The 16,057-nt window shown below is 44.0% G+C and overlaps 1 protein-coding gene across 6 annotated transcripts in view; it reads left to right on the forward strand.

Moving 5' to 3' along the window:
• The window catches only part of FGFR3 (fibroblast growth factor receptor 3), a 55,242-nt gene that overhangs the window by 8,999 nt on the left and 30,186 nt on the right, over positions 1 to 16,057 (forward strand). For all 6 annotated transcript variants that reach the window (XM_072927931.1, XM_072927932.1, XM_072927927.1 and 3 more), the window contains exon 3: positions 12,164 to 12,427. In XM_072927931.1, coding sequence (XP_072784032.1) covers positions 12,164 to 12,427 — 264 coding nt within the window. The remainder of the gene's footprint in view (positions 1 to 12,163; positions 12,428 to 16,057) is intronic.

The raw sequence follows: 16,057 nt of genomic DNA on the forward strand, positions 1-16,057 counted from the left end.
GGCAGTTTATGAAAGAAGAATGTTTTAAGAAAACATGTCCAGTTTAAATAGTTATGTTAATAGGCTGGGGATTCATGCAGAACTGAGGGGATCTGGTAAATGGAGGTACATAAATTAGCTGTTATTTAGAACCATAGGATCCTGGATTGGTTTGGGTTGGATGGGACCTTGAATATCACCTTAATCCAACCTCCAGTATTCACTAGGTAAGAAAAGAGCTGAATGCAGTTGGGGGAGAAAAATGAAAAATACTTTTCATTTTTACAATCAGTGCGTTATGCATGAATTCACAGCTTTCTGTGAAAGCATAATTTTTTTTCCAAAGAAAATTCCAAAAGCCTCTTTCTGCCAGCATGTGGTGGGTTGGGCCTGGGAAGCCCCTGGGTGGGACGAGCTGCAGGGCTGGGAACCCACTGCTCCCCCTGAGTGCCCCGAATGCTGCTCCGAGCTCCACAGGCAGCGTTTGGGCTTTGCAGCTGCCCTGCCGTGTCCTCAGCCTTTGCCTCGCAGGGGTGGTCGCAAGAGGAGGCTGCAAGGAAACTTTGCCTCCTGATTTGTGAATTGATTAATTACAGAAAGGAAGGGATGGGGTGGGGAATGGGGAGAAAGTAAGAAACAGCAGATGGTGTCCTCTCTGCATCCCTGCCCAAAGTTGCTACAAATCCATCACCCACCTTCTTTCCAGTTAAACACCGCTGGATGTAGTGAGAGATGAGTGAGCACAAAGCAGCTCAGCCCAAAGTCGTCAGTGTCAAAATATAATGAGTGGGGGCCTGGTGTCAAGCACTTGAAATCTGTAATCAAGCATAAAAAATATGTTTCAGGCTTTCCAGGCTCCCGGTTCACCCAGCTTGGGAAGAAGGGTGTAAGTGGGGGGTACTAGCATTAACCTTGAAGATACTGGGTAAGCCACTCTCCCGCACTCCAGCTGCCATCATGGGATATAATATAAATACAGTAAATACCGTGGAGTTTAAATACAAAGTACTGTGTTACAGGTATCCCAGTCTGAAAGAAAATACCTCAGAGAGGGGCATCGTGACAGCAGCACCTTCTGTTCTTGTTGCAGTTTAGGGCAAGAGAGCTGGAGGAGCAAATGGGAACCACCAGAGTTTTGACAAAAGGGTCACACTCAATTTTCTTTTGCCCAGTGGATCAGTTAGTATTGCCATTATTTGAACTAGGGGGCAAAGGAAATCCAAACACAAAGCCCCCACTGCAGAAATGCTTTGTGATCTGCCCAGTCAAAAAAGAAAATAACTCCTGGAAAGTGTTAATGGAGTTGTGCTGGGGCTCCAGCCTGTGAATTATTTAGTGAAGCAATGAGATTTCTGCCTTATTTTTAAGTGCAGGCATGCTGGCATCTTGAATTTGAGGAGGCAGTGGGCTTCTGCATGGCAGAAGTCTTCATGAAGGGAAGCACAGAGGTAGCAGAGGCGACAGCAGGGGTTCTCCTTTACCCTGTCCCCCTCAGTGTAGGGACAAAAAGGGGCAGGTTTGTCACCCCTGTGGTCTCAGAGGTGGGTCTTTGCCTGAGCCTGGGTCTGGCAATGCAAATCCTTCCTGTGAGGAGTCATCTGCTTGCTCTGAACAAGATTTTCTTGTGGGTGGGATGTGTTAGTCCTGGCAAAAAAGCACCTCCTCAGGTGCTTTCAAAATACAGTAAATGTTTGAAATAGAAGTTTTCTCCCTCTCTGTCCCCTCCTCCCAGTGCATAGCAAATGAAGTGCAGACAAGAGGTGCAGTCTTTGCAGGAATAACTTAACCCAGTGTTTGAGCCCAGCTGTTCTGGGCATGAGATGGAGCAGTTGGAGGGGTGACATAGGATGTTTCAGGGCACATAGGAAGACAGGATGACTCTGGATTAGCCACCGACCCGTGGAAAGGGAGTGGAGGGGGCAGAATGCTGTGTGCAGCTCTTCCTCCATTTATGGGTTATGCATCAAGAGAGGTTGTCCAACTTTGTGTCTTCATGAGCAGTGCATGGTGGTGGTTCACCCCACCCAAGGGAGCGTGGCAGGGGCTTTGGTGCCTGACTTTCAGACAAATCCTGCCCTTTAGTGGTTGCTGGGCTCTGTTTTTATCATCCCTATCTTCTGCCTGGCAGAGAGAAGTGGCTGTTTTCTCCCTCCCTTGGCTTGCCTGCTGCACTGACCATCTTAGGCATCACAACAGCATCCATCTAATTCTTAGGGGCTCATTTGCACAGAGGAGAATTTATAAGTGTTTCTGGTGGGGAAAGGAAAGGAAAAGCTGGGGAAATGAGTCAGAAGGATGGGGAATATATCCCAAAGTGCCTGTGGAAGGTCCCTGGTTCATGCAGGTAAGACCAGCCACATCCTCTTGTAGGAAGGTGGAAATAGTCCTCTGAAGAGGGTCTGCATTTCCTTACAGCAGCACTAAAATATCTCTGCATAGAGGTATCTACCCTGCTTCTGGAAGTTCTGGATCCTAATGTAGTGCAGGTTGTAGATGATTATTTTGGAAGCCCTAAAACTGCTTGAAGGCAGTGGGAACCAAGACACGCATGACTTCCTTGAACTCTCTCTTAATTTGTAAAGTGGAGTCCAAACCCCGCTGTAATAGATAGGGTTACAGGAGACCATAAAAGGTCCCTCCTGGTGAACCTGATGCCCGGGTGCTGCTGCTGGAAATGATAAAGCTCTGCCTTCAGGTTGGATGGTGTGGCATGCCCTGCCTATGCATGGAGGCTGGTAAGTCCTGCTAATTGAGGGATTGTTTTCCAAGTCTGTTTTCTATAACCCTGTAGACTTAATACAAATAAAGAACTGACTAAGTTTCCTGTGAGAAGCGCAGAACAAACGCTAAGTGTGGGATTTGAATGCAGAAAGGTGAAAACACAAATGTATACAGAAACAGCAAGTCAAACAAGCTGAAAAAATATTGTAAGGTTGATTTAACAGAGCGGTGAACTCAAAGCTGTCTAATCCCTTTAGCAGCCTTCTTTAAAGAGGAGAAATAAAAGAATTTTTGACATTACTTTTCTTTGCCATCTCGCACAACTCTTTCTAATAATGCTGAAGGATAAGACTTGAGTTTAGCACGAGGACAAAGTGTTGCAGCTTTAGTTAGAGGTGTTTTCTAAATAATAAAATCTTCGTTTGTGATTCACGACATTAAAGTGGATCAGACTTCCTGAAAGGAGATTACTGTTAAATTTCTCCAACTGGGGTACCTGGCACCTAAATCTCGCTTGAGACTCTGAAATAACAAGGTTGGTTTTGAAAGATGCTGAGCCAGGTCAGGCTCTGCATTTAAATCATTTAAGCACTCTCAAAATCTGGCTATTCATTTTGATGCATAGATATGGATTTCTGGGCTTAATCACCGACCTTTGCATTTCAAATGTTTGACCTTTGTTTTCTTTACTAAGTATGCAGACAGAGTGGCCCCCAAATTATTATTATTTTTCCCTTTTACACAGCTGAAAATGGCCAACAGAGAAGACTTGAAGTTCTGCATCTTATTACTGAGAAATAGGGATCTTTGAAAATAACATTTTATGCTACTCAAGGGAAACTTGCAAAAAGGGGAATATTTCCTTATTTTCATTCACGTGAACATGATCCTTCATATATCTGAAACCCACAATCAGTTGGAAAAAAACCCACCCAAACTACCCTAAACCTTTGCCCTCTCTTAATCCCTGTACAAGAGGGTTTTTTTTTAAGATGTCCTTTTCTCCCCCCTGAAATAAAGGCAATTGATAGGCTTATAAACAAATACCAAACATTAAGTCCTAATCTCCATATAGAGGAGCCTGACCCTTTTTATGGAGAGAGAGGGTAGAGGGAGGAAACGGGGCCAGGAGTTTCAGGTTTAATGCTTATTAAAGTTTTAGTGGGTGGGAAAATGCAATCAATAAATTTTGTTTAATGCCTCAAAACTGGTGTTAGTTTTCACTAGCTACACCGGAGAGTAGTTTTCATTTTGAAACTAGGACACTCGTAGTTGGAATGACAATTAATGTGGAGTGAATATGGTCCCAGTTGGAAGCCGATTTTTTTGAATAGCAGGAGAACTCCCCCCACCTCCCTTCCTTGGCTCCGAAGTGGGGTAGCTTCCGTTTTTAATTAGCAAACCCGGCAAAATTTAGCTCATTGTGTCTTTCTGATCCTTTGGCCCAGTAGATAGCTTGGATTTCTCCGTCTTGCTGTCTTGAGGCTGTTTTTTAATTTTTTTCCTTCAGTTTTGGTGCGGGAAGGAAAGAAGGGCTTCAGGATACTTAGGATTAAAGTCATTGTTTGGGGGTATTTGCAGCCAGCTGCCTGCATTAAATGAATATTAGAGGAGTGCACATTAAAAGTGCAAGGGAAGTACAGAGGACCTGGGATTTGGGAGCTGCATAGCTGTGAACCGAAGGGGAAAGGTTGGGGCTTTATGGCAGATTTTTTCTGATGCCATGTGATCTTAAAGCCCACTTCAGAAAGCATCACAAGTAGCTTCCAGGGCAAAACTGGCTTGGGAATTGGAAAGGGAGCAGGAGCATTTGCATCCCTTAAAAAGTTCCTCTGAGGTAAACCTAAACTTTTGAGCCAGGGGAAGTTATATATTTCTTAAAAATTCATCTGCAAGAGCACTTGAGAGGTGGTGATAGAACTGACCAAGTAGCTGAAAGCCCACCCTGGAGGTCAAAACTCCAGCAGTAATGAATTTTTGAAGAATTTTTGGGAAGGAAATGATGATATGTAGAAAGACCCCAGGAAAAAAATAACCAGAAGAATCATTCAGCAACATTATAAGTTTAAAAATACTTCCAAAGATACAGCTGCTCTCTTTTCCCTATGCTCTGTGGAGCAGTCATTTGTGTAAGCTGTGTCCTTGTAGCAAACTCTGCTAATTGCTTGGCTTGTGTCACCTACAAAACCCCTCCAGGTAACCTGGCCCAGCAAAGCAGGGGGATGCTCTGGTGTACTGATGCTGAACAGCACAGGTTTGATCAGGGCTCCCACAGTTTGGCAGGAGCACGTTCTGCTCCAGTGATGTCTGGGGCAGGCTTTGCCCAATCTGTTGGGATGCTGGGGAGCCGAATTCTGTGCCTCAGTTTACGTGGCTGCTGCTACTGGCTTTGAAAGGGCTCGTGGTAGTTGCTTGCTTGCTGCAGTGATGAGGCTTTTTTGGACTTCCTCAGGCATGTGAAGCATCAGCTGCTTTGTGGTGGGATCTGCCCGTCAGCATCAAGCTGGGATGCCCCTGCTGTGCTGAGCAAAAGCTGAGGCCAAGTTGGCCACTGCTCTTCAGCAGCAAGAGGCAAGACCCCAAAAGGATGAGAGCACAGCCTCGTGTGCTCCCCAAGGACCGGCCCAGTGAGTTCCCCTCGCTCTGCCTTGAGCAGCTGTGGGTTGGCCACGTTTGGCCACCGCGCTTGGGTGAGATGGTCTGTGTGACCCATGGGCCCAGAGCTGCAGGGCTGTGCTCATTGTGCCAGGCTGGGGCTGGTGTCACCCCCACTGGGAGCTGGGCTGCTGAGAGCTGATGCAGCTCATTGCTGCCGTGATCAAGGGAAACACGGAGACTTTGGCACCTGGGACAGCAGGAACCATCTGCATGGGCATCCTTGAGCAGGAGCTGTCACAGCCTGGGGACCTGAGCATGCCCACACTGCCTCCCATCTGCTGCTCCCTGTCTTTGGGGACCACTGATGAAGTGGAGACATTTCGTATCAGTTCTTTTATTTCTGTAGAAAAAGCTCAGCACAGAGCTCTGAGCTAACTAGATACATACCAGAGGTGTTTGCTTCCCTGCTTCCAGAGGGGAACCAAGTGTTTGGTTGTACAATCCGGCCCGATTTTAAGGAAAACTCCCCATCACTGCTTGTTCTTTTAAGGCAGCAAGACCCAGCTGAAGGCTTGGGACCAGTTCTGGGCTCTCAGCAGCAGGCAAAGCTTTGTGCCTCTTAGAGGAGTTTACATTCCCATCTTTTTAGGTGTAGCCAGGAGACCCCTTTGATTTGTTCTCTGGTGGGTTTTTTTTGTCGTCCTCAGGACTTCCAAGTGTCAGAGGGAAATCCTCCTGGCCAAAGTGTTTTTGTAACTGTTTTAGCTTTGTGACAATTTATTTCTTTAAACTCTCTGTGCCTGAATTGGGTGATCTATGAAAACAGTCCATTAAAAGGAGGATACTGTAGAGTCCTGATGAATCCTGTTTTCTACTTGGCCGATGGAACAGAAAGCTAATTGCCAGTAGTAAATCCATTCAAAGGAGAGCTGGAGGGAGGGAGAAAAGCTAATATTCCTCCTTGAATGCCATTTAATCTCTGAAACCTTTCATGCAGATGTAAATTAGGATTTGCACAACAGAGTCAACAGTTGCTCCTTAGATAAGGCAGATTTGCAACATCTGCTTTTTCCATTTTGGAAGCTCTTCCAAAGTCGGGGATAGCCAAGCTAAACAGTAGAGATCTTTTTTAATTCCTTCCCATAATCTCTTGTTTATAAAGACAGCTGCATATGACAGAATTAAACCTGGTTATTGTTCTGCTAATTCTTTAGAAAAAAGGTTTGCTCTTCTCCTAAAACAGATTGAAGAAAACCCCCACATGGTTTTTACACAGTGCAGTTACTTGTTAATGTCTTTGAAAGAAATGTCTGGTAACAATGCATAGGCCACTGCAGTGCAAATACAGTATAAACAGTGTACTTTGCATTATTATTGTTATTGTTATTATTATTTTTTTTGCTAGTCTAAGCTTTTCCAGGAGAACTACTTCCTCCCAAGCAAACACTTGCAATATAGGAAAGATAAAGTGGTACCTTTGAGTGATCTGGTCTAGGGGGTGTCCTTGCCCATGGAAGGGATGTTGTAATGAGATAATATTTAAGATCCCTTCCAGCACAAACCATTCTGTGGTTCTATGATTCTGTGAAATAATCGAGGCAAACCCTTTTCAGGTATGATTAACTAAAGACATATTTTTATATCACAGTTTAGACTTTTACAGATGCCGGTATTTTATTTTTGCAATATTTTATTTCTGGGTGTTAGCCCCACTGAGCAGGGGAGATAACCCAGCAAAACACCACTTTGAGAGGTGATACTGCTTTAGCAAAGCATCCTGTGCTGCTGTGATTACCAGAGTAAGCCCCTTCTTCCCAGCTGCAGCCTGGCACTGGGAAGTGTGGTGCAGGAGGGTCTTGACCCCACAAGGGGAGAGGAGCTGGGAAAGAGAAAAAAACCAGAAGGTTTTATATATAATACTTTTTATTTCATAAATAAAATATAACAGAAAATATGTACATAAAATACTTTATATAATATCATGTGTGTATTTGATATATTTGTGTGCCAGGCTTGTGAGGTGCTTTTTTGGGGTGACAGGACCGTAGCCAGATGGGGATGTTCCACCTCTGGCACCATCATGGCTGTGCAGAAAGGAGGGGAAGCTGTGCCCTGCATAAAGCACTGTCAAATATGCATATATATATATATATAAAATACCCCATCAGCTCCCTGCAGCGCAGTGAGGGTTTGCAGGGACTGCACTGCTCCCTTGATCTTCCCTGCCCTGAAAAGGCAGATTTCTGGGGAAACAGGTCCCACAATCTCATGGCCAGCTCTCACAGGAGCTGCAGGGCCCAGGAGTGGTTTGGAGGTTTTCAATATTCCCCCAGGCTCTCTCTGCCTCTCTGGGAGGAGATGGAGGGTATGGGGATGTGGGTTCTGTGCATGGCATGGTTCCTATGGGGAGGTGACACTGAGGCCACTTGATGGGTCTGAAATGAACAATATTTGGCAAGGAAAGTGTTTTTTATTTCCCTTCTGGGTCAATGGCTTTTCCTAGTGCAGAAGTCCCAAGGTGACCTAGGGAAGCAACTCCATCCTAAGAACAGTCACGCAGGTATTGTGAAAAACACCTGAATCTTATTCACTGGGCAAATGTTACTCTGTTAACACAGGTAGGACACTTATGTAGAATAAACCAGGACTAAATATACAAGACACAGGGCTGGTCTTAGTCTAGAGATAGTGTATATGATCTTTTCCACCATGGCTGTGTTCATCCCCCTAAAGCTGGAAGTTTTCATACACCTCCAGCAATTATTCACCAGCTTGCTGGCTGGGACCATGATCCCCCTGGGAATGGGATAACAAACTCAACAGGAGAAAGCTCTGGCATGGCTGTTGCTCTGTGATCCTGTAATGTATCCTGTCACGGTGGATTTAGTGCAATAAAATACATAGAACAAGAAACTATTCAAATTAACCTGAAGAGAGAAATGCGTGGAGCACTGCTGTCTCTGTGCTTGTTAACATGCCAAACACAGCTTGTCCAGCTTGAAAAGGGAAAAATATGATCTGCTTAGAACTGAGTCTTAGTCCATTCCAGCACTGGGTTGTGAAGAAATCCTGGAAAGCCTCTCGGGGTTCAGGGTGGGTGAGGAATCTCTTGCTGGTGGTACTGAAAGTCGTGTGCCTCCAGTGCTCTGTGGGGGCAGTCCCAGTTTAGTTTGAGCTGTGTGGTGGATGTTCCTCTGCTGCAGGATGCCCACTGAAGGAAAAAGGATGATGGTGATGTGGGATGCATGTACCCCACCAGAGCACTGGTTGGGTACATGAGCGCTTTGGTGTTTGAAAAAATAGGGTTGTGGGAAGTTATTCCAGGGGAAAAATCAAAGGTGAAGAAAAAGAAATTTTCTGGAGCCAGAACCTGACACGATGTGAAGTGACTTGGGACCATGGGGCTCGCTCACCCCTCGCTGTGAGCCTTTGCTGCCCAGGAGCAGCCCTCAGCAGCATCTGGAAATAGTCCCTGACACCCAGGAGGGCAACAGGCAGGCTCAAGGTGGCTTGGATTTTTTTTGGGGGACATAAGCAGCCCAGGAATAGCCCACCACTCTCCACCTCTTCCTCATCCTTTCATGTCTGAATAATAAATAACTTGGGAGCTGCATGTGTTAAAACCAAATTAAAACATTTCCAGGCTCAGCCAGAAACAAGTATTGATGTCTGAGAGGAGCAGACAGCTGATGGAAATACTGACACACTTAAGTACTTGGAGCTGTGAGCCACACAGAAAGTGAATTATTGCTGGGATGAGCCAAATAGCTACAGAGATGAAGTATCTTATCCTTATAAGTGAATACATACAAAAGCATTTCAGCCTTGCTGGGCCAACTGCTCCTCATTGTGGAAGGTGTTTCCAGCCAGTTGCTGCATTTTTGCTCCTTTGAACAGCTTAAAAATCGTCTCTTTCTGTATAGTGTGTTTGCTACGAGCAGTGATGATGCTGCAAGTGCTGATCTTCATCAGATGCATCTTTTGGTGATTCTCAAGTCATTACTGCTTTGGCTAAACTAATAATTCGTTGAGTTTTAGTCATACCTTGGGAGCCCACAACCCAGATTGCCTCTTTCTCTCGAAGAGCCTGTTAAAGCTGCAAATGTGTCAATCCCTGCTCTGCTGGCAGGTGTCAGAGTGGGCTCCTGTAACCCCTACGTGGGTTAACTCCCTGGTAATTTAAACTTGTGTGTCATGGTTTAATCCCATCTGGGAGCTCAGCCTCACACTGCAGTTTGCTCATCCCATCTTGGAGGATGGAGGAGAGAATTGGAAGAGTAAAAGTGAGAAAACCACCCATAAGGGTGGTGATAAAGACAATGTAATAAGAGAAGCAAGGGCTGTATGCAGAAGCACAGCAGAGCAAGGACTTAGTTCTGCACTTCCCCAGGGCAGGTGTTCACCCATCTGCAGGACAGCTGAGCTCCCTCATACAGTGACTGAGAAACACAAATGCCACCACTCCAAACAATCCCCCTTCCTCCTTCTTCCCCCAGGTTTATTGCTGAGCATGATGTCCTATGGTCTGGAATATCCCTTGGCTCAGCTGGGCTCAGCTGTCCTGGCTGTGTCCCCTCCCTTTTTTTAATAGCTGGAGAGTTGGCTTCAGAGGGGGCAGCTTCATGTCTCCTTCATGTCTTGGTGTCTCTGGTTGAAAAGGTGCTGGAAACACCAGGCACATTGCACTGGAAGGCAGGAAGGAGGTGCTGGACTCTGGCCACCCTGTGAGAGATGTGAGCTTTGGTTCCCTGCTTTGAACTCCTGCTGTTTTAAGCATGAAAATGAGACTGTCTCTGCTTTCAGATTTATCTTTGTACTTGAAAGCTATATAAGGAATGAGAGTAAAAATTGGTTCTCCAAGGTCACAGTTGGCAAAGTGCTTAAAAGCATTTGAGTGCCCATTTAAATACTTTGTGGAGATCTCCAGGTTGTGTCCTGTTTATTTTTTAAGCTATAAGTATATAAACAAAACTCTGGAAAACAGTTAACAGAAGTGAGATTAAGACCATTAGTAGTGTTCTCCTTTTAATTCACTGCTGCATCTACCCCGGGATTATTCCCAGTCAGTACAAATGAAGTCTCTAAAACCAAACTTTGCATCACAGCATCTGCTGCAGACCTGCTGGGGAGATGGAGGGTAGAGATGTCAAAATAAAGTTGTCAGAAACAAGAGGTGCTGCTTCATTCCACAGAAGAAGCTTGAGACCCCAGTCCATCTGCTGAGTCTTACTTTCATCTTCATTCCAGCATTCCCTGTATACATTTTATAAAAATTCTTTGCTGCTTTGTCATTAACCTAGGTTCATTATGGTTTTTGAAAAAGAGTTATTTCCTTTTAAACAGCTAACCAGTACAGTTTGGGCTGTGCTTAGTCTGGGCTTGTTCCTGTTCAGTAGGTTTATAATACAAAAGCCAAAATATACAAGGCTTGATCATTTGGCAAACAGCTTTGGTAGAACTGTGTTGTGTGTGGAGAAGTTGTACAGTTGTGTGGGGTTTGTTTTCCAGTAGATTAAATTAGCAAGAGGTTCCATCAGTCAGACCAGTACTCAGTCTTGCAAGTGCAAAGCTGTCCATAGGGCTTTTTAATTTAAAGCCAAAGTTGGTACCAGTGAAAAAATCCTCATAGTCTACAAGAAAGAGGAAAAAACTTGAACATTTAAACCAGAGTATTTCTTGACCATATTTGCCCCAGAGATGTATCCCAGTTGAGAAGAGACCATGGGTGAGCACTCAAATGTAATAATGAGTGCTGGTCTGATAGCAAGGAGATTCTGCATGGAGCTCAATCTTCTTTGTTTGATTTACTGAAAGTATGTGCTTTCAGGGAAAATTTTTATTAAAAGGGAAAAAACCCTTTGACTGCCTGAACACCACAACATTCTGGCCAAGCCATAAAATATTTGAGTTGGAATTGCTGCCATGGTATGAGTAGAGATTCTTTGTAATACCAGTGAGTGTGGGCTTTGCCTCCTGTGAGAGAATACCTCCCATGAAATACCACCTTTTCAGGCTCCCAGAATCCTTTCTTTCTACCTGCAAGGCTATTGACTGCAACATTTTTATATTTTAAATCTTTACATTTATACAAGAATAAAAACCCTCATGACAAGAAGAGAAAAACATTAAGTTTTTCTCTTATAGCCTGCTCCAACTCTTTCACCTCAAGGCAAAAGAGCAACCTGGAGCCAATGCTACCTCCTCAGGTATTTGAAGCTGCTCTACTTGCACGGGTTTCACAGTGAAGTCATGATCTATGAAGATGCCTTTGGTTCTGCACTTTTGTTGCACACAGTGTAACTTCAGCAGGAAGCTAGTGATGGTTTCATTTATTTTAGCTATTCCAGCCTTTATCTTCTGTCCAGCCTTCCACCTGTTTTCTTCAGCCCACAGACGTTGCCTTTGGGTCACTCAGAGACAAATAAGAAATTTATTTAACCAGGTTTATCCCTGGTTCTGCTCCTTTCTGTCCTTGCTGGTAGGGTTTGTGGACAGCCTCACAGCAATAAACCAAAGGAGGTTTGGAGCTGTGAACTTGCCAGCACACACTTATTTCTGCCAGATCACCCCCTCACCTGCAGCACTGGGTGTTACAATGACCCTTCTAGAGGTCTGTGCAGTTTGTTGTGAAGCACCGGTGGGGTGGACGTGTTTTGGTTGCTACAGGTCAAAGCCATCCCTGTAGATCAGCCAGAGACCTGACTGTCTGTGCACAGCCACCTGCCTGTGGCAGGCAAGGGGAAGGTCTGGGCACATGGAAGCATCACTAGAGCAAATACAATATATATTTATTTTTTAAAACACTCTTTCCATCTCTTGACACCTGCTCTAATTTATTCATCTCTATTTCTTTCTCCCTTTGCAGAATACTTGAGGAGCGAGACCGCCTTTCTGGAAGAGTTGGTGTTTGGAAATGGAGATACCATTGAACTTTCCTGTAATACCCAAGGCTCTTCCGTGTCTGTTTTCTGGTTTAAAGATGGTATTGGAATTGCACCTACCAACAGAACTCATATTGGACAAAAACTGTTGAAGATAATCAATGTATCATATGATGACTCGGGGCTGTACAGTTGCAAGCCAAGGCATTCCAACGAAGTCCTGGGAAACTTTACAGTCAGAGTTACAGGTAAGTGCAGGAATACAGCTGTTTCAGTCATTTTCTATTATTTTTTTCTTTTTCTAAAAAATGTTTGCCCTTTCACATGTTCAGCACAGCTGGTTGTTTGTGGTATTTGTCTGTCCTTGGAAGGTCTGTACCTCCCTGGTAACTCCTAACAGTGATCAGGCTGGCAAAACAAATCAATTGAAGAATGCTTGTGTGTCCATACCAAATGTTGAACCTTGATGTTAATACTGAGAGAGACTTAGAAAGGGTGCTGGTCAGCTTAAACCTCAAATCCCCCTTAACACTCAAATAGATGCAATGTTACATGTGGCTTTGAAGTTTTTTGTGAGTGAACAAACTGTGGCTGACGGGGGTTGAATGATGTTTTCCATGTTGTGTGACAAATCAGTGGCAAAATTGCACGGAAGAGCTGCAAGTTCCTGAAGACTGTTTCTCTGTTGTAGCTGGTAAATCTCTGCCTTCCATCACAGTTATCACAAATTGGTAGCTTGTTTTAGAGGTAGCTTATCTGTAAACTATATATCCAAAATCAAACTGTAAACTGTATATCCAAAATACGTGCTTCATCAAAGTCACTTATTGGGATTCATACATTGCAAACAAGTGTTGTGTTAGCAAAGCACACGCTGTCATTTGCTTGGCCATATTTTTGTGATGAGGACAATAGAACAGAACAGCTACAAGCTGTCCAAGCTTGGATCACTAAACACAGAGTGCCAGAAAAATCTGTTGTTTCCAGATAGCTAACCAGCAACACAAAGGTCATTTTCATGATTTCAGGCTGGTGCATTGGTAGGTGGATACTCATCAGTGTGAGCAGATAAAAACTCTCCTGATCACAGGTTAAAACCCTGAATTCTCAGGAAAATGAGCCCCTTGGGGATTTCAGGTTTTGAAAACTTTCATTTGCCCTTAAACTACTGGAGCCTTTTCAAGAATCCTTGAATAGCAGGTCCTTTCTCCAAAAGTTGAGTTCCCTCAAAAGTAAGAGTCTCTGTCTGAAAACCAAACACAGAGATGTTTGTGAATCACATCCACTCCATAGAGAGCTTTCTTGTGTAATAGGATTTTGTGTGAGAGAAAACCCAACATGAGAATAAAAGCTCGTTTCACCAAGCCTTCAGCAACATCTGCTTTTTATTGAGTGTTACTGGAGATTGCTGTGAATGCTTCAAGGTCATATCAATTAAATGGTTAAAGAAGTATTTGGCCCTTGAAAGGCTTTCTTTAACTAGGTACGATTATTGGAACTATCCAGCAAACTGCAGGTTGTTAGAAATGTTACTCTCTCTTTTTTTTCCTGAGTGACAGAAAATGCTTTTGAGTTCAAGGGGCAGCAGGAAGGCAGGAGAGGGCAGCTGGTTACATGCTCAAATGAAACAGCTGCCAGCCCCAAAAGTTTGTAAAGTGAGAAATTGTTTTTAATAGTGGAAGGACTGATAATCCTCTGCTTTTAAAAAGTTTAAGCCCCTGTATTTTTCCTCTTCACTAATAATAGCTAATAACAGCTTAAGAACTAGCAAGTAACCTGAACCTGCTTTCTGACAACATTATGAGTCTTTGATTCTGTTAGCCTACTGTCATTACCACCAAAGTGCTGGTAATGTGGGAGCCTCCTTTTTAGCTCTTTTTAGCTGTCAGCAGCACTTGTTTTAAACTTTGAAGCCCTGCTTTATGTGGCAATAGCGGTGCCTCTCATATACTCAGATATTTCTTCATAATTAGTATTGATTGCTCAGCATGGCACTGCAGAGGTGAGATTGTGATTGGAGATTGTGGTTTGTGTCCCCAGTTCTTAAAGGTAACACCAGCAATTAGCTCAGGTGTCTGGTCAGGTGTTCATGTGGTATCTGGTGTTTGGGGCTGGAGTTGTTCTCTGCATTAAACTGGTTTAAAGCTGTACTAACACACTGGAATTGCTCTGATCTCTGTTCTTAAGTCAGCAAGAGGAGGCTAGGTGTGTTTGGAATAGCTGATCACATGTAAGTTCCATTTTGAGGGAAGCTTCCACATCTTAGGGGCATATCAGGATTTTCCTACACAGAGCCTGAGGTTTGAATCTGCAACAAGCTGACTGCTCTGCAGTGACTCTTGACTGTGCACAGGGGGAGGTTTGATGCTGGAAGCAGAGCAAGTAGATGTGGAGCTGGCATTCAAGAGCTGAGAAGCAGTCTGATGAATAGCAGGATTTGATCTCTTAAAAAAATTCCTCCCTTGACAGACAAGGGCATGAGTGTTTTGCTAGTTTACAAAAAGAAACATACTGCCCCCTTAAAACCTGAACACTTGGAAAGGATCGTGTAGAGGCTGCATGCCCAAACTGATATCCAGCTCTGTTGGCAGAAGCTCCATTTCTGCAACCATTTCATGCACAGAACAGCCTTTGGATTTAGTGGCTGAGCAGCACCCCTGTGATGAGCGCAGACTGCAGGCTGGTACCAGCAAACAGAGCTTTCAAAATATCCAAGGCCAAGCATTACAAAACAGGTGACTAAACAAGTTAAGTCCCTTTTCATTCATAATTGAAGCCCTCTTGAGCAGTTCTTGCCAATACTTCCAACAACTTCGGCTAAGGATTAGTGTTTTAGTAAATAATAAACAAATAGCTTGTAATTTTTAATCACCTTTTGAAAAAGGTGATGTTTTAGTAACTTGAACAGGACAGTAGCTATGCATGTGGGATATTTGGTCTTAAAATCTAAGCTGCACTTCTCATCTTAAAAACAAGCAAAGTCAAAGACTTCCCTCAACCTTGTGAAGATGTTTTTGAATTAGTTTAAAAATTGATTCTACTCTTCTGGTCACGATGGATTCATTGGAAAGCAGAAGTAAAATATAATCATGAGTTATTATATGGGTAACCAAATCTGAGAGCAGAGCTGAGAAGGTGCTAGTTTCTCTGTCGATGCTGGTGGGGATTTGGCTCAGTTTCTGCCTTCGCCAGGACTTGAGCAAACCTGCTGGATCAGCCAGAACACCTAAACATCCACTTGGCTTTCAGCAAGCCCCATGGCATTTCCCCAGTTCAGCTGCCAGCAGGACCTCAACTGTGGATTTGCAGTTAGATACGTGCTTGAAGTCGTCCTTGAGGCTTTGCCAAGGAGAAGGTGCAAAGCACCATGAGCCCCTGCAGTGCAGGGAGATGTTTCCTGTGTTGCTTCTGTGGATGGTGAAAATGCCTGGGAGGCCCTTCCAGATTCTGCAGGGAAGAACTATTTCCTGTTACCTTTCCTTCTTTTTTCCTCCTTTTATCCCCTCCCCACCTTTTTCCTTTTCCATTTTTTACCTCCACTGTGCTGGTCGGGCAACAGTAGAAAACCCAAGTGCATGTTGCAATGAAGGATGTTCTGCCTGGCTCAATCTAAAGCAGCTCTTTACATTTCTGGCCATATGTTGAACACTCATAATGTTTCCTGTTTTCTTGTGTTTAAGGCCAAGTTCTCTTACCACTGTCTCAGAACATGAAGGCTGCTGGGTTGCTAGCATTTTGCCTTTATTTGAAAGAAAAATTCCTGGAGATTATGTAACATCAGTGTTGCTAAATCTTCCAGATGCTGAACTGTACTAAACTAACTCTGTAAACTAAATCAAACACTAAGCTGCTATTTGATAATGGCATTTACATTTACA

Source organism: Taeniopygia guttata, chromosome 4 (genome assembly GCF_048771995.1).
Source record: "Taeniopygia guttata chromosome 4, bTaeGut7.mat, whole genome shotgun sequence".
Taxonomy (NCBI): Eukaryota; Metazoa; Chordata; class Aves; order Passeriformes; family Estrildidae; genus Taeniopygia; species Taeniopygia guttata.